General features: G+C 36.3%; 1 protein-coding gene and 1 long non-coding RNA gene across 2 annotated transcripts in view; one reads left to right on the top strand and one right to left on the bottom strand.

The window, feature by feature from the left end:
• bbs1 (Bardet-Biedl syndrome 1) overlaps positions 1-23,327 on the bottom strand; it is a 73,986-nt gene that overhangs the window by 10,011 nt on the left and 40,648 nt on the right. Inside the window, exons 8-14 of the mRNA XM_039769158.1 lie at positions 21,766-21,897; positions 20,122-20,228; positions 19,896-20,016; positions 15,282-15,440; positions 14,938-15,007; positions 10,666-10,824; positions 4,347-4,480 (exon numbers count right to left, since the gene is read on the bottom strand). Coding sequence (XP_039625092.1) covers positions 4,347-4,480; positions 10,666-10,824; positions 14,938-15,007; positions 15,282-15,440; positions 19,896-20,016; positions 20,122-20,228; positions 21,766-21,897 — 882 coding nt within the window. The remainder of the gene's footprint in view (positions 1-4,346; positions 4,481-10,665; positions 10,825-14,937; positions 15,008-15,281; positions 15,441-19,895; positions 20,017-20,121; positions 20,229-21,765; positions 21,898-23,327) is intronic.
• Positions 15,725-22,520, top strand: LOC120539256. The gene is made up of 2 exons (XR_005635578.1): positions 15,725-15,814; positions 21,995-22,520. It is a non-coding gene; the product is annotated as an uncharacterized LOC120539256 (long non-coding RNA).

Genomic DNA, 23,327 nt, shown 5'->3' with positions numbered 1-23,327 from the left:
GGGAACCAGTAGCTGGTGATGACATCTGGGTTTTTTTAGGCTTATTAATATTGCAAGGACTTGTAGGAAAACCTGAGCAGTGATAGTACTGGTCCAAAATTTTAGCAACACCATACTTTAGAGAGATTATGTCTGAGTGTATCCTTGCAGTGGACTGGTGCCACAGTAATGGCTTGTTGTTTCTTTGTGCTCAGTATTACAATAGGCACCAGTCCTTCTACTTTATACCTGATTATGAAACACTGAAAATGGATGAATATATAGATATCTTTATGTGAAGGTCTGTCAAATTATCTTGAAACATTTGTGCGATCTGAAAACCTGAAATTCATACTTCAAATGTGACTCAAGATATCTGAACATGAGTTAAAGATAACTCATACTGTCAATTCAGTTTGCATAGTCAACGCTGAATTGTCCTTCTGACTTATTAATTATGATATGGCACACAGCCATTAGAAGCCCTGCGTCTAGTCCAGGATAAACGGTGGCCCTTTCCAACCCTTAAATGGTTTAAGCAGGTTATTGTAAGATATGTGCTAAATATTAATAGAAACATTTAAATTTGTAAAGATAGTATTTTGCAACACTGTGTTACATTATTTTGTCACATACCATAAAGCTAATGATTTTCAGGCATACTGTACAGGATGTTTAGAAAACTATTATTGAAAAGATAAGGAACACAATAAGATGAAAAGAATCAAAGTTGTTGAAATCTTGTCATTAAAACAAAGGTAAACTGTTCTTGCAAGCAACTTGGCTTTTGCAGATGATAATATCTCACCAGATAAAATGGTTTGAAGGTTCCAATTTTTTTTTTTATATACTGTATGCCAAGATATCCTTATAATACATAAATAAATAAAATAGCCATTTTCTGAACCTATTGTTTCTGTTAGACACATAAGAATTCTAGAACCTTTTAAGAGTAGAGTGGAACAGGTGAGACAATCATGGTGAAGCAGCTTTGGTAGGATACAGCTTGAAACTATTGGTCCCCAAGTAAATTTGTACAGTAATGTCAGACAGACAGAAGTTTAGGATTAACTACTTGTACTGAAATTCATAGAGGCTCTCAGCATTTCACACATTACATATAATATTTGTACATTTACTATAGATGAACCATTTCTATTTTTTTGCATTAATAAGGAAAAGTAAAACACTATCCAGCCATTTTCTTAACTTTAGTTATCTAGCCTACAAATATTTACAAAAGACTCAAATAATGCTATTTGGAGTTAGTATAGATTAGAAACTTACTACACAGTTCATGCATAGTTACTATACTATGCTCTGATGAAAAATCTTGGCAATATTAGATGCTCACACTTTTTATTTGACAGCACATAAGGATTTAAACTGACATTTGATCCTAAGTAGATGCAGGAGATGAGATCAGTTCACTTACACCGAGGAACAGTGACCGTTTCAGCTTAAATATGGGGTAATATAGGGCCAAGGTGTCCTTGAGATAACAGTCATTTGCGAGGCACTGACAAAATGATTAAGCTGTCATATATATATATTTTTATATATATAAATATATATATATATAAAATATATATAAAATATATATATATAAAAATATATATATAAAATAAATAAATATATATATATATATATAAAAATATATATATAAATATATAAATATATATATATATATATAAATATATATATATATATATATATATAAATATATATATATAAATATATAAATATATATATATATATATATATAAATATATAAATATATATATAAATATATATATATATATAAAAATATATATATATATATATATAAAAAATATATTGTAGGTAACCACCCATACAGTCATATTGTGATTCAGACTGCGAATGCCTTGAATGTAATTACCCCATTCTACATACGGTCTTATAAACAAACCACACGCCGTGGCGCAACGCAAGAGGCTTTGCCCCTAGTGCTGAGGTTCGATTCCCGAGACGGGGTGCAGTAAGTGTGTACGCCTGATGAGCCCAGAATTAGGGCGAAACACGTGTCGCGTACTCTTTGCATTATTTGACAGTAAAACTATTTCAGCCATATATATATATATATATATATATATATATATATATATATATATATATATATATATATATATATATATATATATATATATATATATATATGGTATATAGCAGAAATATACATTGTATCAGCAGTTCTATATTGTCAGAAAACTGTAAATTGCTGTTATATTTAGATATTTTTCTCCTCTAGTACTATTACACTAATATGCTGACAAGATATTGTATTAATTTGATGAATCACATTAAGTGTAAAATGTAAAGCAATTTGAGAAGGAAATCTAAAGAACTCAAATTCAAAGTATTGAAAGAACAGAATACAGAATTAGTTAGGCTCAAAATCAAACACATTCTACCTTAAACATTTTTATAAAAAGGGGAGGGAGCTAATCGCAAATGGTGATTTTACATTAAATAATTTACAATCTTATTGTATGGATTTTGGTTTTATGCGTAATTATTCACTGCTGCTTAAATAACAGTCATAATGATCTGAGTGCAAACTCTACTCTAGTTTGAGAAAGAGAGAGAGAGAGAGAGAGAGAGAGAGAGAGAGAGACAGAGAGGTTGGGAGCATGCACTTGACATAATTATCCTTCAAAAGGTGCATGAGGCAGAATGGAAATGTCACAGTTCTTGGACCCAGCTTTGATTCTGAGCTGGAGATCCTACATTGTAAAGTTTACTTTTCATAGTATGGTTCCTTCTTGCATGGTCCCCACTTTCTCATCACATTGAATATGATTAACACAGTTAAAAACTGATAGATATGGTTGAAGTTTACTCCAAGTTTCATTGTATAGGATACCATGGGATGTTCTATTCAATAAGCAAGACCAGGATCAACACTGCAGGCATTTGTTCATGAAAAGAGGCAATGCCAATGGAACAGATCATTTAGCCTTGCAGAAATGAGGAGTTTTAGCAACTTTCCTATGTAGATGAACCTTACTAAAAAGTCTGATGTAAAATATCTTGGCATGTCGCAGTTCAAAGAGTGGTGGTCCACATTATGCTGCACAACCAGGGAAGAAGATTCTATAGGTGTTGGATCTATATTATTTGGACCCAGACAGGGTGTGGGTTCTAGCTATTTGAGTATTGTCAGAGCAGAGGTTCAATGTCTGTGAAATCATTTCTAAATGTATCTGCGTATTTGTTTGCAGCAACTACAGAATGTGACAGTGCGGGTCGGCTCCATGCTCCACCTCTTATTTGGGAGCCTCTTGAACCCGACACTGTCAATAGTTATGACCTAATGAGACTGGCAGATGAGGACAACACACAAAAATAGGAAGGGGTAGGTGCATAAGGTGCTCAGTGCTTTTATTAAAAAGTAATCAAAACAAAATTGTGCAAAAAGTGTAGTGCATCCAAATGTTCAATAAATAAATAATAAAAAAAAGAACAGTGTCCTTGTGGAGGTTAAAAATTGAGCAAATAATCCAATAAAAATTAGGTTAAAACAACGCAGGAGTCTCCTTTGAAATTCTCAGCCCCCGCTGCTTCCCATTAAAAAGTGTCGCCTCTCCGAATTATCCTACTTGGACCTTGCAGCACAGAGAGACATCAACCAACAGGTGTAGACACCCTTTAGTTCTCATTCTACAGGGAGGCACAGGAGCCTGCTCTTCTTTGCACCCTCCATTGCCGATCATAGCTCTAACTGACGAAAGTGCATGGTCACCCACCTCTGCCGATCATTGGCTCCCCCTGGCGAGAGGACACTCCTGAGTGTTATGATCACTCCTGCTCTCAAATCACTCAACTGGAGTGATCCCCGAGCCCGCTCCCGAGTGCTGGCCACACACTACTCCCTGGGGCTCCATTCCCGTCCACGTGCTTCTCTCTTTAACCACCAGCTCTCTGTCGCTCCTGCCTCTATTCTTCCTTTCATTAACCTCCATTCTTTTTTCTCTCAGTTCTCCCATATTTCTTGTGCCAGCTCATTCTTATAGGCCGCCATGAGCGCAGCGTTACAATTGCGCAACGCAGGAAGGCGTGAAAGCAATAAATACAGGTCATACCCTCATGAATAGGTGTCTCACCAACGAAGAGTGACATGGCCAATTAATTATTTATTAAAAAGGTCCTCTTTTTATAAGCAGCAGACCTGCTATATCACATAAGCACTCCTAGTAAGGCAATCATCCCTTGTAAAAGGAAAAAAAACTACTAGTAATAAACAATAGTTTATTTGTAATATGAGTACACATATTAAACAGAATAATACTAAAAGGGTTCACATGGGCTCAGAATAATGTCAGTTAAACTTCATATTTTAAACTCACCACAGCATTCATCTTGAGAGGCTCAGATGCACTTGAAGACATAGGAGTTAAGTTGGACTCCAGAGCTTTGACATAGGCTCGGGCGGCTGTTAGTCTTAGGCGATACAGATCCATTTGAAATGCCCTGTGCATCGCTGAGACAGTAAAATAAAGATAGAGAGAGACAGAATCATATTAAAAAATCTGAATTCTAAGAGTTTAGGAAGAAAATTATCTTAATAAACTGTTTATATTTGTCAAATGGTAATACTCAAGAAAGAAAGCAAGAAAATGCAACAGATTGACAAGGTGAATGGGAAAACAATGGACTCCAAGAAAAATGCATAACTCTAAATGAAAGCCAATTTGCACCCATCAAAACTGAAAATTAGCTTATAGTCCTGTGCAAAGAATAATTGCTGGCAGTGTTTAAAGTACCACATTGCTTTCAGTTCACTTTGTTGGTAATTTACTTATTTGTTTCCAAAAAGTATCTATTTGCTTTAAACATTACTGGGAAAACATATGTATCTATATATACACAGTATATCTATATCTAGCTATGCACAGACTGCATTGTCTGCCTGACCATATTAATTTATTGGGTGTATTCAGCATTAACATTACCAATGTGACATCTATTGAAATGTATTTTGTAAAGTATACTGGTACACTGCATTTTTCATTTCAGCAGATGGTGCATCCCAAAGGACAAATTGACACTTATTAATACAGTAAAATTTAAATTGGAAAAAAATATAGGGGGAAAAATGATGACAACGGGAGTAGAAATGTCATTTCAGTCAGTTTGTTCATTAACGTAGAAAAATTAGATAAAGAATAAATCACATAAATTAATAACAAATTCCTTTAATGGCTATAAAGACAGCATGCTGACCTCCCAGGAACCAAGTCTGAGACCCCTGCAGCCATACATTTAGTTACTTCCCTCTGCATGACAGTCAATGGGCTTCAGTAGGATTCGTACTTCCCCTGTCTGCCTTTTTATTTCCTATCATTTTTTCTATCTAAAATTCCCTTTATTAGGTGATGGTGTTGAATGTACATACCATCTTTTGGAAAGAAAAATGCAATGCACTTTATCAATACAGGACAAGAGCAAACACCTTAGAACGGAAGAATGATACGCTTGACGCTTGAGTGAGTGTGAATTCATTTTACTTAGATGCAGAAATTGGATTTACAGTCATTGATAATACTGCAGGGACCAACACTGTGGTATATAACAGGTAAGTGGGCAAAGTCCTGGGGTCTCATGTATAACGGCGTGCATAGAACTCACACTATAACATGGCGTAAGCACAAAAGTGGGAATGTGCATACGCACAGAAAAATCCAGATGCAGGAATCTGTGCATACGCAAACTTCCACGTTCTTCCGCTACATAAATCCCAATCACCGTGAAAAGTAACACACGTGCACGCGCCTGCTGCCCCATCCCAACTCCTCCCAGAACTATGCCTCTTTGAATATGTAAATCAATATAAACAGCCCTTAAGCTCAGCGTTCTGTGAAAAGACAATGGCAAAACCACGAGGAAAAATAGAACAATTTCAGCGAATACCAAGTGGAGGCAAGGAAAAACATACTATTTGTTGGTTTAAACAGTGGTATAAACAAGAAAAAAAGGAAGCTAATCGAGTGACATAGCGTGTTGGAGAAACTCGAATGCTCAAGTTCACAAAGTTGTACAGTGCCCGAAATAAAAAAGAAGTCACATATCAAAGTCGCCGTGAAAAGGCAACTCGTAGCCCACCGTCTGAGTGTCATATGAAAGCTTATTAGGGTACAGAGGAAAAAAAAAAAAGGCACGCAGTGGGGAAAAAAGCACAAAATGTCAACTTTAATCTCGAAATTTCCACTTTAATCATGTAGTTTATTTTGTCATTAAAGCAGAACATCATAAACTTAATCTTAAAATCGTTTAATTTACTAGTTTCTCAAATCCCATTGTAACTAAAGTAGTACGTTAAATGCTTTGTTTTGTATTTGATCTTCTATGTGCTCTGTGTATGTGAATCACTACGTGCTTCTTAAACCGGCTTTCCCTTCCTCTGACAGGACACAGAATCCATTACATTCATGTTATTACAGCTCTCTGAAGAACTAAAATACTGAGATGTATACGTGATATCATTTTCATGATGATAAGAGTTAAAGCATGTTATTAAACATGGGAACACGGTGGCGCAGTGATTGTGCGCGACCTTCGATAAAATAATTTATTGCAGCAGTACTGTCTCTTTCAAACGTACTAACCTCCAATTCCTGTCCTTTCTTTTCTTTCTCCAAATACCCAATCGCCACATAATTAGCTCTGTAATAGACGTTAAGCCATCTGTAAACTTATAACGCAGATTCTTCCAAACATTTAAGGAACATTGAAATATCTCTGTAGTACATGTTTAATGATTCTATCCTTCATGCCAGTCCCAGTGAAGCATACAGTGCTAGGCAGGAACAATCCGTGAATGGAGCGCCAGATCCTTGCTAGTGTAGCGACACAGAGTCCTTTAATTATTAACAATATAGATTATTTAAATAAAGTTAAAGTTTTATCTGTATAATAAACATATTTTGCTGCATTTCATCTTAAAAATGATATCATCATCATATGTATATACGCGCTTTATAAAGTGGCTCAGGTTGTGCAATATTATAACTGTATCGCAAGTTTACAGTGAGGTGATTGCACTAATAAATACAAACAGTTCTACAAAGAGCAGTTGATGGAGTAATTGATTGCGTTTAGAGCTCTTGGGATGAAACTGTTTCTGAACCGCGAGGTCCGTACAGCAAAGGTTTTGAAGTGTTTGCCGTGTGAGAAGCCAGTTCAAATAGGAAGCATGGCTGAGGCAGCGTGTGCTTGATGCTGTATACCAATAATTCTCTTTCCGATCAGCTGCTCCGAGTGGTGCAGTGAGAGCAACAATGTTAAAGCAGCTATGGTATTTAGAATAGTTTGACCATTCTGTGGACCATTATATTGTTACAGGTTAATTACAATCAGATGCATTAAACTAATAAACAATATGCGGTTAATATCAGTGTATTTATAAAACCCGTCAGGGATGAGGATCTGAAAAAGAAAGATAAACCACACAGGAACAGAAGCATTGCTTTGACGCTGGGTGCTGCCAGTCTGCAAAACCGAGGGGAGAACTTGCGTATGACAGGGTATGAGGTACCGTGGAAATGTGCGTGGCTTTATGCCAAGTTTAGGTTTTATACATCGTGATCTGAACATGGAAACGTTCTTACGCAACATTTCTGTGCGTATGCACTGTTTATACATGAGGCCCCTGGTTATCAGTTACACAGGAATTACTGTTCAAGGCAAATGGAAGCAGCAACCTGGTCCCAAATGTCTTTATGCAAAACCAGCCTGTCCCTCAGAAGCAGACAACTAATAGGTAACTAGTGATCTGGCCATTTATGGCCAATATTTTCTTTGCGGTTGCAGGGATTCCAGTAGCAGCTATGTGAAGCCCTAGCTTGGTGTCCTTGGATCAAATGAAAATTGACTCCTGAACTGAATACAAGACAAGATGTGACCACAGATAGCTTGGAGTCAGAGGTGAAGGGAGAGGCAAGAGCGGACTGGAAGTGGCAGCAGAGACCAAAGAAAGGTATACAAAGTGAAGAATGTGTTTTATGAAAATAATGAGGTGGGTAAGTGAGTAAAACACCCCACTAATTAGATTCAAGACCTGTTAGTCAGGTCGAAGGAGCACAGATTTATCATTTTGGTTCCTTTTGTTTGGTACTTTGAGCTCTCCCTTAGTTGATCAACACCTTGCGTGTTTAATATCATTAGTAAAGAACCCTTGTTTACTTATTTAATCTCTATGGGAATTATTCTGCATGTATTAAAACTTCAAAAGCATAGTATGTGTCCCCACCCCCCCATTTGTCACAATTTATTTAAGGTTTATTTTTGCAAAATAATTGGTCTACAAAATGTTATATTTATCAAAGTTTTGCTTTAGTTTATTTTTCAGATTAGTCTGGCTCTTTTTGTTGTACTTTCTGTGTTTTTGACATTTTTTTCACCTATAACAACTTTGACTTGTTGCATACATTATAACAACAACAACAACATTTATTTATATAGCACGTTTTCATACAAACAGTAGCTCAAAGTGCTTTACATATTAAAGAATAGAAAAATGAAAAGACACAATTATAAAACAAAATAAATCAGCATTAACATCGAATAAGAGTAAGGTTCAATGGCCAGGGGGGACAGAAAAAACAAAAAAAACTCCAGATGGCTGGAGAAAAAATAAAATCTGTAGGGATTCCAGACCATGAGACCGCCCAGTCCCCTTATGCGCTAGCTTATTCAACGTATGTGCTCCTGCCTGTTATACCGTACTTGTAGCAGAGTTCTCATTATGTTAATTAATTAGGAAATCTCATTCTTGTATGACTCAGTCAACTTTAAATGTTATCATGTGTAAATCTTGATAATTACTACTGGTTGAACTTTAGACATCACACACCTATTGGGTACCATAAACAGAAAACCATACACCCAAAGTTGTATTAAAGATTACATGACTGATAGCATTACAGTTAGATAAATTACATTGAATTTGTGCAGTACAAACCATATAGCTAAAGTATTAAAACAACAAGGGAGGGAATCCCACATAAGATTAATGTTTTATGGAAACTGTTTCCCTTCATTACTTGGAGTCCATATTACTATAAAAACATTAAGGTGCGATTGTCCAGCAAGGATCATTTATTTTTAGGACTGGAATATTTATCTTGAGGTAAAAGGTTCATAAAAAAAACAAAATGGATTTCATTAAAATACAACACTCAGTGTGCTTCTTACAAAGATATGATGGGACAGCTCATTCAGTAAAAAAAAAAAAAAGTCAAGCAAATTACAACAAAACAAAGGGTTTGTGGAAAACAGGTTTTCAGTCAGTGATTTAAACATTAAAACACAAGATAAGAAAGTAATTGATGGAAGAAGCCCTATCTTTAGGGCCTGAAGAACTTTGTTTTATTTCTGCATAGTATGTCGATAAACATGTAGTACTGATTTATGCTCATATATGCACCATGACAAAGACAAGTCATGCATATACAATAAATGAGTCACACATCTGAAACTTTGCAGTTTCTCATGAGACACGTCTAATGAATCACATTTACATCCAACATGTTAATTGCCCGACTAGTGGCAACAAACACATTTTTTGTCCAAACTTTATAAATGTAAAGATTTACTAACATGTAAATAATATACATAGATTTAGTACGTACATTATTATGCATCATAATACCCTTTGATGACATAAAGAAACTACCAGCAATAACCTCCATATAAATGAAGACTAAAATGAAAAACTAATTAAATACTCTCTTAAAACCAGGTTTTGATTTTTGACTTGTACTGTATAGTTCACATTGTATCTATAAAAATTGGCCCAAATCAATGTAAATTTCAAAATAAAAGTGGTAAATATTCAAATAAGGTGCACGAAAGTGCTGATAATAATATGTTCATGACAAGTAAGATTTACTGGCTGTAGGGGAGATAGAAATGAATATTTTCTGATGTGGCTAACAAATTGTATATTACTACTACTAAGACAATTAATAACAAAATTAATAATACACTGTATATAACTACAGAGATAAAAATACTAGCAAGAATATATATTTTAGATGAAAATATTAATTTGTATTATTATTACTATTATTTATACTATTATATATTTATTTACTATTATTTATAATCTAAGTAGATCATGATTTCTTCTCTTATAAAATATTATTTTCGTGTTTACCAAGCCAAGTTATATAATCTATGAGCATGATTTGTTTGAGAGTCATTTATAAATGTAATGTAACAAAGGTAATGAACACAAATCTATGATCTATTAGGTTTCTAAAAGGAAAAAAAAACATTAACTGGAAATTTCAATTTTAGTTAAAATGGGCCAACATAGATAACTTAATATTAATTGTACTGTACATCAGAACAAATGCAAACAAGAGACATCCTAATAAAGTATTCCTTATTGATATGTATGCAGTATTTTTAATAAATATGTTTTAAAGTAGCCCTGCATTACTACTTTCTTATATAATCAGGACGAAATAACCTCAAATGTGCAGTTACTGGTGGAATCACAAATAGACTCTTACAAGTAAAGGCTGCAGCATTTTCCACATGTTCTTGGAATTTTACTTTATTTATTGAAGGTGTGACAACATTAAAATTTTAATATTTGATGGTTTAAACAGTAAATTATGCTGGTTTGTCCAAATAACTTGAAACATTTTTGTAACATACCTACTGCATTCTCTCGCTCCCTCATTGTCTGATCCACATATAGTTTGGTCTTCTTTGGAACATTCAGCTTAACACTTTGAGCAACTGGAGGCCCAGGAGTTGTGTCTTTTTCATCAAAAACTGCTGTTCTTTTCAAGATTTTAATTATAAGGCCACCTCCTAGACAATCATACAAAAAAAATTCTCTGAATTTCCACTTAGTTCTAGTAATTATTTACAAGATCAAATGTCAAGATCTATCCATTCATTGAGTTCAGGAAAGCACAGATAGTAGCAGTAGTAATGAGAATAATCTTAGCTTCATTTTCATAGCTTTACTTTTTCAATGTGGTGCAAAATGATAGAATTCTTTAATCAGAGAAAAAAAGGCTTTGAGAAAGAGCAAGGTAGAGAACTGATATGGGGTTGATGCATGCAACATTGGTAATCAGCTTTAGATCACTTCACAAATCATACAACAGTGACTTTTGTTTTGAGTAGAATAATTTGGTAAACCATAAAGCTGTATTACACATTCACTGAATTCCCATTTATGGTGAATAGTGAAAAATAAGTGACAGAAGATAAAAACATTTTTTTTAAATATATGGATGCTGCAAATGTGATATGTGATGTGTTTGGTGACCTGTCCAGGACTGGTTCCCACCTTGCACCTGATGTTGCCAAAACAGTCACAGACTCCTTGCCATTTTAACTGGATATGCAATGAGGAAAATGCATGGATTGACGGATAACTTGCAAGTGGGTAGGGATTACCACAATATGTGTTATATTTTTAATGAAAGACAAAATTGCCAATGCAGGTACAAGTACAAGACACTGAAAAGAGGTTGCAATGTTCTAATCAACTCATTTCATTTTCCCAGTTGCTTTTCCTGGGGAGGGTTGTGGCTGTTCAAATTATCAAAGAAGATACATCAAGCAGTTTACCAACAAATGGCCCCCCTTATATATGCTGCATTTACATTATAAACTGAGGGAAATTATGTTTGCCCACCTTTTGCGACTCATTACATAAACCATCAATTCATGTTTTGCAGACTCTGTGACTCAGTAAAAGCAAAATAATTAAAAGATTACAATAAATCAATTAACATGTGCTCTACCCACTACAAAGATATATAATACTGCTCTACACTGCACACAAATAAGAGTATAAGGATTACAACGGGAATACCTGCTGAGGTAGAAATACATTTTAAGTGCTAGGAAGATGTCACGTTTAGATAACCCACCACTAAATATGTCAAAAAGGAAAAAACCTAATTACTAGAGAAAATATTTTTTAAATATGTGGACACAAACCTTAATATCTGTATTCACAAAAAGAGACAAGAGTCAAGGTTAATTGTACTCACAGGCTCTGCAGCTGAAAAGCAACTATATAACATAATTCACCATCATGAATCAATGTGCATCAAGGGTTATAACATTTGTTTTGAACTTTATGTCTAAGCTAAAGAAGTCAATTTTTGTTTCACCATAGCAGAGAATTCTTTAGCACATGGTATTTATGTTTGTCATGTCCTTCTTTCAAATTCCAGATATACAATTATGTGTCCTTTCTGAGGAATGGCTTCTGTGTAACATTGTTGAAGATAATGCGTTTCATGGGGTCTCTCATCTTACCAAAAGAAATATGTAGTTCATCTAGAATGGTCAATACATTTTGACTAGTTTTATAGCTAAGGTTTTTGTTCCCTGTCTGCTTAGCTTGTAAAGACAGACTCCTTTAAAAAAGTCTAGGTAGTTCCATTTTCTATTTGCTACTAAATAATGGGCTTGAGCGTGCACCTGAGAACTTCCAACGCCCAAAAACGCTGTGTCCTACTCCACAAATCTATTACACAATTCTGTCACACTGATGTTCTCTTTCTCAGTTTTGCTCTTGGTCTTCATGATGAGTATTTGGCATAATTGTTGGACCAATCTGTCTATATAAACAGATTTATTATTCTCTTAAACAAAATAGTCAGCTTAACTTACTAGATTTGTACACATGGACATTTTTGAATAACCTCACCCAGGGCCGGATTTTCCTATAGGCTAACTAGGCTTCAGCCTAGGGCCTCAAGATCAAGAGGGGCCTACATTCAAATTGTTAGCAAAATTAAAATTACACTACAGTAATCCCTCGCTATATCGTGCTTCGACTTTCGCGGATTCACTCTATCGCAGATTTTATATGAAAGCATAACTAAATATATAACGCGGATTTTTCGCTGCTTCGCGGGTTCTGCGGACAATGTGTCTTTTTACTTCCTGTACATGCTTCCTCAGTTGGTTTGCCCAGTTGATTTCATACAAGGGACGCTATTGGCGGATGACTGAGAAGCTAACCAATCAGAGCACGCAGTTAAGTTCCTGCCTGCTGTTTATCTTTGTGCATAGTCAAGCCCTTCATTATGGCTCCAAAACGATCTGCTACTGCTTCAGGGGCCATGCCCAAGCGCAAATGGAAGATGTTAACGATTGCTGAAAAGGTAAACGTTTTGGATTTGTTGAAGGCTACGATTCTTTTTATTTAAAAAGTAGGAAAGGAATATAAGATCTACGGCCGCAGTGTCCTTTTAACCAGGGTGCAAAACGAGCTGTAAGTGGATATAATAAGGCAGTAGTCTGGATGGAATCTGCTTTAGGGATTTGCATTGAAGACTGCCAGAAGAACAACGGCAGTGCTACACAATCGCCTGAAGTAGCTACTTTGGAAGAACTGTAACGCTCTTCTTTGTTGTGCAGTAAAATTAAACTCATTGTTATCGGACAAGTCATCGTGTCATTGTTGGTGAGTAACCATAATTAATTTTTTACTTACAGTACTTAGTACATGTGCGTACGTTTAGTGTCACTGTACACACATTTACTGTATACTATTTTTCTTGCGTTGTACGTATTTATTACTGGTGGCCTGTCTATCGTAATGGCTGTAACATATGTGATATCGGAGACACTCAATATCTTTAAAATAATATTTAGGTTTTACTGTATATACATAATTTCAATGAATCTTACCTAATATCTGAGAGAATACAAAGGGATTATGCTGTATAACTCTGCGGGGAATATTTATAAACAGTGTGGGAGAGTTTATAAGGGCTTAAAATATATAAAAATAACCATACAAACATATGGTTTCTACTTCGTGGATTTTCACCTATCGCGGGGGGGTCTGGAACGCAACCCCCGCGATCGAGGAGGGATTACTGTATTCTAAAAACAGTGAACACTAAAACACTGAACCGAAAATAAGGAGAAATTCTACGCATATGACTAATAAACAAACATAAAAATGTATTGGTTAAGATCAACGCGTTCGCTCATTGGGTCTGTTCATTTGTATATACTAGATTGCACCAAAGTATAGTTCATACGTTCACTGATTGCTATGGCAAATATTGACGTGCCTTATGCTACTAAGCTCTGGTTTGTTCTTGCATAAATAAAGTGCAGATTGGTGCAGATTGGAACAGACGAACAGACTTATTGATATCCCGACGTTCGGTTATATTCGTGTTACTTCGATAATATGAAACACGTGTTAATGTTATTAGAAAAGATTCTTATTTTAGGATTGCGTACACGATCATTTGATTCTCTCCTTTTCAGTTCAGTAGGTTCAATACTTTAGTGAAGTGTTTATAGACTATTGAAAAATTTTTTGTGACAGTATCTTCATTTCGCGGAATTCTAGGTAAGTTCTTAACATATGTTTTAATTTGTATATTTTAAAATGTACATTACGTGCTTTATTTTATATTTTCATGATTATATTATTAACATATTGATATATATCACAGTAATGATGTATTTTATTATCTCTCATGTAATTTACAAACTTAAAACTGGGAGGTGAAAGGGCCTCATAAGTGGAATAGCCTAGGGCCTCTTTTCATCTAAATCTGGCCCTGACCTCACCTAAAATCTGCATGCATTTTAGCACAACTTGAAGTTGTACTGCAGTCAGGTTTCTGAAGTGGAGTCCATTCTATATGTTCTAAGGGGGGGAAACCCCAAAAGGCAGGGCCGCCATGACATCACTGCTACTGGGTCCTCCCCTCTATCTATTCAGGTCATTCCAAAAGACAAATCTAGTAGTGGACCCGATTGTTTTTTGGAGTCACTGTGGGTATTTTTCCTTGGATTCACTCATTCTTTTTGTATTTATTTGCTTGTTTCTGATATTTGAATTAAGACTGTGTATTGGGACTTGAAAAAAATATGGAATCTCCCTTCAACGTTGACCTTATGGCTTGCCTATGCTGTGATCATTACCTTTTGTTGTCATTATAAGGCTTCCATCTTCACGTCCATATTTGCCAAAGCAAATGCTAGTAATCACATCCTGAAACACAAATTAAAAATATTATGAATTATTAATATTTTGTGATGGAATGGCATTCTGTCCAGGGTTGTTTGCTTTCACGTGCCCTTTAATGCTGGGAAAGATGCCAAAATCTCCTCATTATACTGAAAAGGGTCAAGTTAGTTTAAGGGTGCTAGGGTGTAAATTTATATCTCATACTACTTTACACATTTATAACCACAAATTTACATGTATCAAAAGTAGTTCTCCATTCAAAACTACATTATTTGTGCACTTTGAAGGGTAAAATTACCTGAGTTTTGATAATGTTCACCAAGTTTTTGTCACGATACATGTGTACTTCACTGTTTGCCAGCCCAACAAGTACAGCTTGGAAGCCTCTAGATTTGTGATCCATTAGTCCCATTGTAACGATAGAGGCCGGCAAATATGTAGTCCACAGTTTCTTACCCTGAACAAAGAAAATATTAAATATACTAACGGGACTTTAAATATTTAAAAATTTCTTGTATGCAATTCTACATCATCACACCTTTTAAGCTTTGCATGTTTTATCAGTGCCAGGCTAATTCTACATATTAATATTCAATTTTACCAGTTACTAATTACTACTCTTGTGGTTATCTCTTCCAGATATTTTGTGATACCATCCTATGCCACTGCCAACTGAAAAATTACTTCATTGTTGAAAAGTATTAAGGATGCTACAGCTAAGAAGATACCTGTTGCAACAATTCTTGTAGGAAGATCTAAATATTAATAAACAACAAACTTTCCAAAGTGGTCTTTTGGCCTTGAAGCTTCGAAGTTTTTCAAGGATCCATGGTGATTGAAGTTTTTGTTTTTCTTTCTTCCCTTTGCCATTAGACCATAGTTAATATTTTCAAGTTTTACCATTATAACCATTATATTTTTTTGAGCAACACATCTGTATAAAAATGTGCTATACTGTACTAAAAAAGCTTGTTGGTGATAAAGCAAATGTCTAATTCATTTATTCATTCAATAGTTTTCTGATTGTTGCAAGTTCTTGTCATGGAATACCAACTGCAGCTTTTCCTATTTTGGGCCTTTCTTTTCACACTCCGGTATGATTTGAACTCTTCAGAATTGTCCAATAGCATCTTCCACATGACTTATTCCCTTAATTATTATCTCTTAGCAGCCTAGCCATTTCCTTGGTTTTATTACAATTATCCTAATTAGTCTCCTTTCATTTCCTGCTCTTCTAAGTTTCTTCTAATTCACTCTTTCTGTTTAGCTTATTCTCTCCATCCTCCTCCAAAACTACAACTCATTTTTTCCAAACATTTATTATATGTTTTCATTAGCACCCAAGTCTTTACTTCAAAATGTAAAGCGCTAGTGATTTTACCGTCAATTGTTTTAGTTCATTTTAGCTGGTGCAATGCACTTCTCTTTTGTTACTTTGTTTGCTATAGCATTTCTTGATTTCACTTCATTCTCAGAATAAGCATTTTCTGTGATTATGTTCCCAAGAAATTTAAACTGACACACTTCTTCCAATGCACTTCCATTAATACTTGCAATTCATCATGTCTGTTCTTTCCAACTTGTCTATTCCAAACCTCCACTGTGGTACTGAGAGTGTCCAACACAGTTTGTAGCTCTACCCTTCTATAAATCTGGTAGTGTCCACCAACTGCTACAGTGGTGTGAAAAACTATTTGCCCCCTTCCTGATTTCTTATTCTTTTGCATGATTGTCACACAAAATGTTTCTGATCATCAAACACATTTAACCAATTAGTTAAATATAACACAAGTAAACACAAAATGCAGTTTTTAAATGATGGTTTTTATTATTTAGGGAGAAAAAAAAATCCAAACCTACATGGCCCTGTGTGAAAAAGTAATTGCCCCCTGAACCTAATAACTGGTTGGGCCACCCTTAGCAGCAATAACTGCAATCAAGCGTTTGTGATAACTTGCAATGAGTCTTTTACAGCGCTCTGGAGGAATTTTGGCCCACTCATCTTTGCAGAATTGTTATAATTCAGCTTTATTTGAGTGTTTTCTAGCATGAATCGCCTTTTTAAGGTCATGCCATAGCATCTCAATTGGATTCAGGTCAGGACTTTGACTAGGCCACTCCAAAGTCTTCATTTTGTTTTTCTTCAGCCATTCAGAGGTGGATTTGCTGGTGTGTTTTGGGTCATTGTCCTGTTGCAGCACCCAAGATCGCTTCAGCTTGAGTTGACGAACAGATGGCCGGACATTCTCCTTCAGGATTTTTTGGTAGACAGTAGAATTCATGGTTCCATCTATCACAGCAAGCCTTCCAGGTCCTGAAGCAGCAAAACAACCCCAGACCATCACACTACCACCACCATATTTTACTGTTGGTATGATGTTCTTTTTCTGAAATGCTGTGTTTCTTTTACGGAAGATGTGACGGGACATTTGCCTTCCAAAAAGTTCAACTTTTGTCTCATCAGTCCACAAGGTATTTTCCCAAAAGTCTTGGCAATCATTGAGATGTTTCTTAGCAAAATTGAGACGAGCCCTAATGTTCTTTTTGTTTAACAGTGGTTTGCGCCTTGGAAATCTGCCATGCAGGCCGTTTTGCCCAGTCTCTTTCTTATGGTGGAGTCGTGAACACTGACCTTAATTGAGGCTAGTGAGGCCTGCAGTTCTTTAGACGTTGTCTTGGGGTCTTTTGTGACCTCTCGGATGAGTCGTCTCTGCGCTCTTGGGGTAATTTTGGTCGGCCGGCCACTCCTGGGAAGGTTCACCACTGTTCCATGTTTTTGCCATTTGTGGATAATGGCTCTCACAGTGGTTCGCTGGAGTCCCAAAGCTTTAGAAATGGCTTTATAACCTTTACCAGACTGATAGATCTCAATTACTTCTGTTCTCATTTGTTCCTGAATTTCTTTGGATCTTGGCATGATGTCTAGCTTTTGAGGTGCTTTTGGTCTACTTCTCTGTGTCAGGCAGCTCCTATTTAAGTGATTTCTTGATTGAAACAGGTGTGGCAGTAATCAGGCCTGGGGGTGGCTACGGAAATTGAACTCAGGTGTGATACACCACAGTTAGGTTATTTTTTAACAAGGGGGCAATTACTTTTTCACACAGTGCCATGTAGGTTTGGATTTTTTTTCTCCCTAAATAATAAAAACCATCACTTAAAAACTGCATTTTGTGTTTACTTGTGTTATATTTGACTAATGGTTAAATGTGTTTGATGATCAGAAACATTTTGTGCGACAAACATGCAAAAGAATAAGAAATCAGGAAGAGGGCAAATAGTTTTTCACACCACTGTATTTCTATGTCCATATTCTCTAGTGCTTTTCTCCCAGTTGCTTTCACATAAACACAGAACAGTCATCATGAGCCAAAAAAAACCTTGCCTAACTCATTGTCGAATGATACAAGGGTTTGTTGTAAGACTTTTACCCCTGCTGTCTGTCCCATATACTGTACCAATGACAGTTTTCAATCTTTGCAATCTATTCCTGTATTGACATCAGCACTAGAAAGGCAGCAGGCGTTCTTCATAGTGATTTGATATATGAAATTTCTTCTTTTGAGAGCAGGTCTTCTTTAGACAGAGCCTATTTCTCTTACAAATCTCAACCAATATCTATTCTATCATTTTTCCACCTAGACCAAATTTCCCCTAGTTAGTTAAAGTCTTTTCCTTTTCCAACCACTGCGTGGAAGTTGCACACATTTTCTTTTTCTTTTCTTTTTTAATTACTTATTCAGTTTGTTTAGAAATAGCTCTACTTCCTATTTATGGTTATTTGTTAGCGCATAAACTACTATTATCACCATGAATATGTAGTGTGCCTAAAATCAAATTATCATCTGTGTGTCACAAAAATATTCTATTTTTCTGGCACACTGTCTATGAATATTGTTGTGTATCAAAGACACTCCTCTCTGGGATTCATACTATCCTGTGTAGAAAAGTTTATAATCGCCACTTAAACCTTCTCCATTCTCTTTCCATCTAACTGGGTTATTCTTAAGTGTGTTCAACCTATTTCTCTCAATAACTCTTTTGAGGTTTTAAAACTTTTCAGGTTGCAATAATCTTCTAACATTTCATGCACCAGTCCCAATAGTTTTATATGTTTATGAACTGGCAGGGCCTACTAACTCTACAGCCACATGCAGCACTATACATTGTTTTGTATTCTACACTTTTATGTAATTTCTGAATATTTTAGCACCCACTTTCATGACTTGAACACTGAGAATACTGCAGTGGTTTCCTATTGCCCCACTCACACTGGTTTTATTTAGGCAACATCATTGCCTAAATGGTGATCCTGCTCGACATAAACATCATGTTTTAGTGGCCTTTGTTTTTAATGCCAAAGAACTTTTAACTATGAGTGCTAAATAATTAATGGGTAGTACACAGGGGAAGTAGGTAGCGCTACTGTGTTAAGTTCGGAGCATCTTGGGTTTCAATAACACTTCTGATCATCATTCAGATGTGGAGTTTACATGTTCAATCCTTGTGTGATTGTATTTTCTCCAGGTACTCCTGTTTACCTCCCACATGACCAAAAATGTACATTCTAGATTAAATGCTGGTACCAAATTGGTCCTCTGTGACTGTGTGTGCCCTCCAATTCCCTCCCTTGGCCAAATGTTGCCGGGACAGGCTCTGCTCCCCTGTGACCCCAAATTTGTTTAAAGATGTTTGAGAATTTTACATGTTATTTTAAAAAATAATGAAAACAGGGAAGCAACACTTCAATGTGGTAAAGTTAACTAGTTTAGTTAACCAATTAAAATATATAAATAAATATTTCTTATTTAATTTTTGGTTTCAGAATGCATTGAGAAAATGTGTGTGTGTTTGAAATGCAAAATGTTATCCATAAAATCATGCATACTGTCTTTAATACTTTACCTTTCCTTACCTTTTGTGTACACCCATGCAAAGTTTCCTGAGTACAGCCAACTACAATGTTTTTGTTAACTCTCACCAGACCAACTGCATGGGAACTCAGTTCTATGCAGTATTTTGGTTTCTTGGAATCACTGTGGAATTGATAAAGCATGCTTAAAAATCTGACCAAAAAAGATGGCCATTAAGATATTATGTCAATACTGTACCCAAAGAAATCCAATTAAAAAATTTCTTACCGTCGAAGAATGTAAATATTGCCATTTCTACAGGCTACAGTAATCCTAAATTCAACGTCAAACTGTCCAGTCACGTCCATGAATGCAGGAGTGCTAGGAAGGCTTATCTACAGGAGGAATTCAACAGATACAGGAAAAGGGCATTTTAACTTTACATCAAGTTTACATTAAGACAATACAAAAAATCATTCAATGACAATACAGATTAGGTAAAATCTAACTGACAAAAGCAAATGCAATCTCCAATAAATGTGTATAGCAGGCATCTTTGTAAACTTAGCAAAATTAAGGAGCAGCAGGTTTTTAAAAGATAATTACTTTCAAAATAAAGCTGTATCAGAGTGGTAAAGAGGGCACATTCTACTTATAAACAGAGTATGCTGTCTGTGGAATAACAAGATTTTGCTAATGGATACGATTTTTGGCAAAATAACACAGCAATGCAGAATTCCGAAATTAATTGATTTCACTCTATGGCTATTCCAAAGAAGTCTCCGGTAAATACAGGCAGTCCCCAGGTTACATACGAGATAGGGACTGTAGGTATGTACTTAAGTTGAATTTGTATGCAAGTCGGGACACGTACATTATTTTTAATAAATGCTATTGTCGACTGACTGTAACCAAGTGCTCTGGTTTCATCTTTCTCTGACCTTTTTATTATTTCTACTTTATTTCAATGGTGATGGTTTTTCTCTTCTTTACTGTACCACCAGCATTTGCATCAGATTTGTCTTTCAGAGACATTCTTGAAGGGTGAACACAGTACTGTACACGCTATTACAGCAGGAACGCACCCGTTGTTAACACGTCTGATGTATGGACAAGAGACAACTTCCCGCTATGTGCGAAGTACAAGCAGGCTTGCTATTGAGAATGAATGGGGGCGGCAAGGGGCAGTTCACCACACAGCCACCCCCACTACAGTATGCTGCCTGCAGCGTCCAGCCACCGAGAACGAACACGGTGAGGCCAAAAGCAGGTAGTGAATAGCCCACCACCACCCCCATTCAACAGGCAGCCACCCGAGGTACACTACAATGCTACCCCCCCGCCACCCTGTTCACCCTTAATGGCCTCCATTCAGTTACAACTGGGTCACCGCTTGCAGCATTACCAGCCACCCACGGAGAACGAACAGAGCAGCCGTGTGCGGCGGGCAGGTAGTGAAACACCCCCCTCCGCTCCATCCAGATTGTGTCCAGTTAGGAGCAGTAGCTACGGAGGCCTGGTGGGCGGGCAGCGAATCGCCCCCCATCAAGCCAATGTCCTGCACACGAGCAATAATTGCACATGAGTGAAACTGCCCCCATCTAGCCTCCGTTTGCAGCGTCCCCAGGCCGAAGATGACGGAGCGGCAGTTACTGAGGCGCATGCGTTGCAGCTGCGGCCCCATTCGTAAGTCGGATGTCCGTAACTTGTGGACTACCTGTATCAGAAACCAAAAAATTACTCTTTAATTAAATATAAATCATAAACATGATTATATAGATGGTTAAAACTGTCTTCACCTTCAATGACTGGGATTAAAGTGAAATTACAATGTTAGATTTTCAAAGATAAATACATAATCATTAATGTGCTTCAGGAAACTTATAAAGGAGCCCTTTCACTGATGTTGAGGAATTATCATTGTCTTAATACCTTAGACAGGATGGTAAAAGCTTCTGGGTCAAGAACATAGATTTCCATATTTTCCGTGCCTATCACTAGACAGCTGACTGCATCCTCATCTGCCATGTTCTTCTTTAAAGTGCCAATGCAAGTGATCACAGTCTGAAAATGAATATGAACAGTGCTTAAGATATACTAAACAACATTTAAGAAAACAAACCAACTGCATTATTAAATAAATATTTCTTTTGCTTTCCAGAATTGAAAGTACCATCCTAAATCATCATTAGTTCTCTTCACTGTTAGGACTGGAGAAATCACAGAACTGTTCAACAATTTCATCAAATCCTGCAAAATGCACTGAAGTCAATAGGGAAGGAGGACCTTAACTAGTTGTGACTGGATTATAATGGTGCAATGTTTTTTTCAGTGTTCCTCAGGGATAGGGAAGCATCTGCCAACTGATTATTGAGGTCACAAATGTTATCTGAGCTGTGAAGCAGCAGTCACTGTGTCATTATCCTTTCATCTGTGTCTTTTGTTATTTGAGGCATGGTGACAAAGTACAACAAATAGCCACAAACTAACAAATATATAGGTTGTCACAAAGTTACACACTGGCAGTGCCAAGAAGCAGCAACACGGGATTGGCTTGTTCCATCATTTAAAGTCAGGACTCTAGGCGCAGCTATAATGTCTTCTTTGTTTCAGATTTATCTCTGTAGATACTTTGCACTTTTTTCTTCCATCAAACCTTGTAAACAGTAATAAACATTTTATTATTACTATTATTTCACAGTGTCTCTTTCTGACTTGAGGTGGGGGGATGAGGAAGGTTTCTTAAAGCTTATTTAGACTCTAAGGGCAGCACATGGCTAATTATGCATGCAAATTAGCCATGCAGCACTGCAGCACAGGGATCAGTGTTATATATCTGGTGGCAGTACACATAAAAGTCTCATTATGGCCAATTACAGGCAGTCCCCGGGTTACGTACGAGATAGGGACTGTATGTTTGTACTTAAGTTGAATTTGTATGTAAGTCGGAACAGGTACATTACTTTAATAAATGTTATTGTTGACCGACTGTAACCAAGTGCTCTGTCAATGAATGATAGAGTTTCACCTCTTTCTGACCTTTTTATTACTTCTACTTTATTTTCAATGGTGATGGTTTTTCTCTTCTTTACTGTAGCACCAGCACTTGCATCAGATTTGTGTTTCAGAGACATTCTTGAAGGGTGAAGAGAAAAGGTTAAGATGAGCTGTTCTGTACAGCACTGTACATGCTATCACAGCAGATTAGGCACCAGTCGTCAACACGTCTGATGTATAGGGTGATCCAGATGTAATTATGCAATTTTCATTACGCTATAACTTACTCAGTTTATTACATAGAAAATCACCCGGAAAATCCCGGACCATCGAGAAGTGGGCAAACTGGCCACACGAAGAATCGTCTCTGCGCCGAACTAGAATCATCCCCACATAAATCAAAGTCATCCAGACGATCTGGATCTGCAGAATTAGATCTGGACCACCCTGTACTGACAAGAGACAACTTCCTGCTATTTGCATAACAGTACAAGCAG

The sequence above is a fragment of the Polypterus senegalus genome, chromosome 11 (genome assembly GCF_016835505.1).
Source record: "Polypterus senegalus isolate Bchr_013 chromosome 11, ASM1683550v1, whole genome shotgun sequence".
Classification (NCBI taxonomy): domain Eukaryota; kingdom Metazoa; phylum Chordata; class Cladistia; order Polypteriformes; family Polypteridae; genus Polypterus; species Polypterus senegalus.
This window is presented reverse-complemented; position numbering and strand designations above follow the sequence as displayed.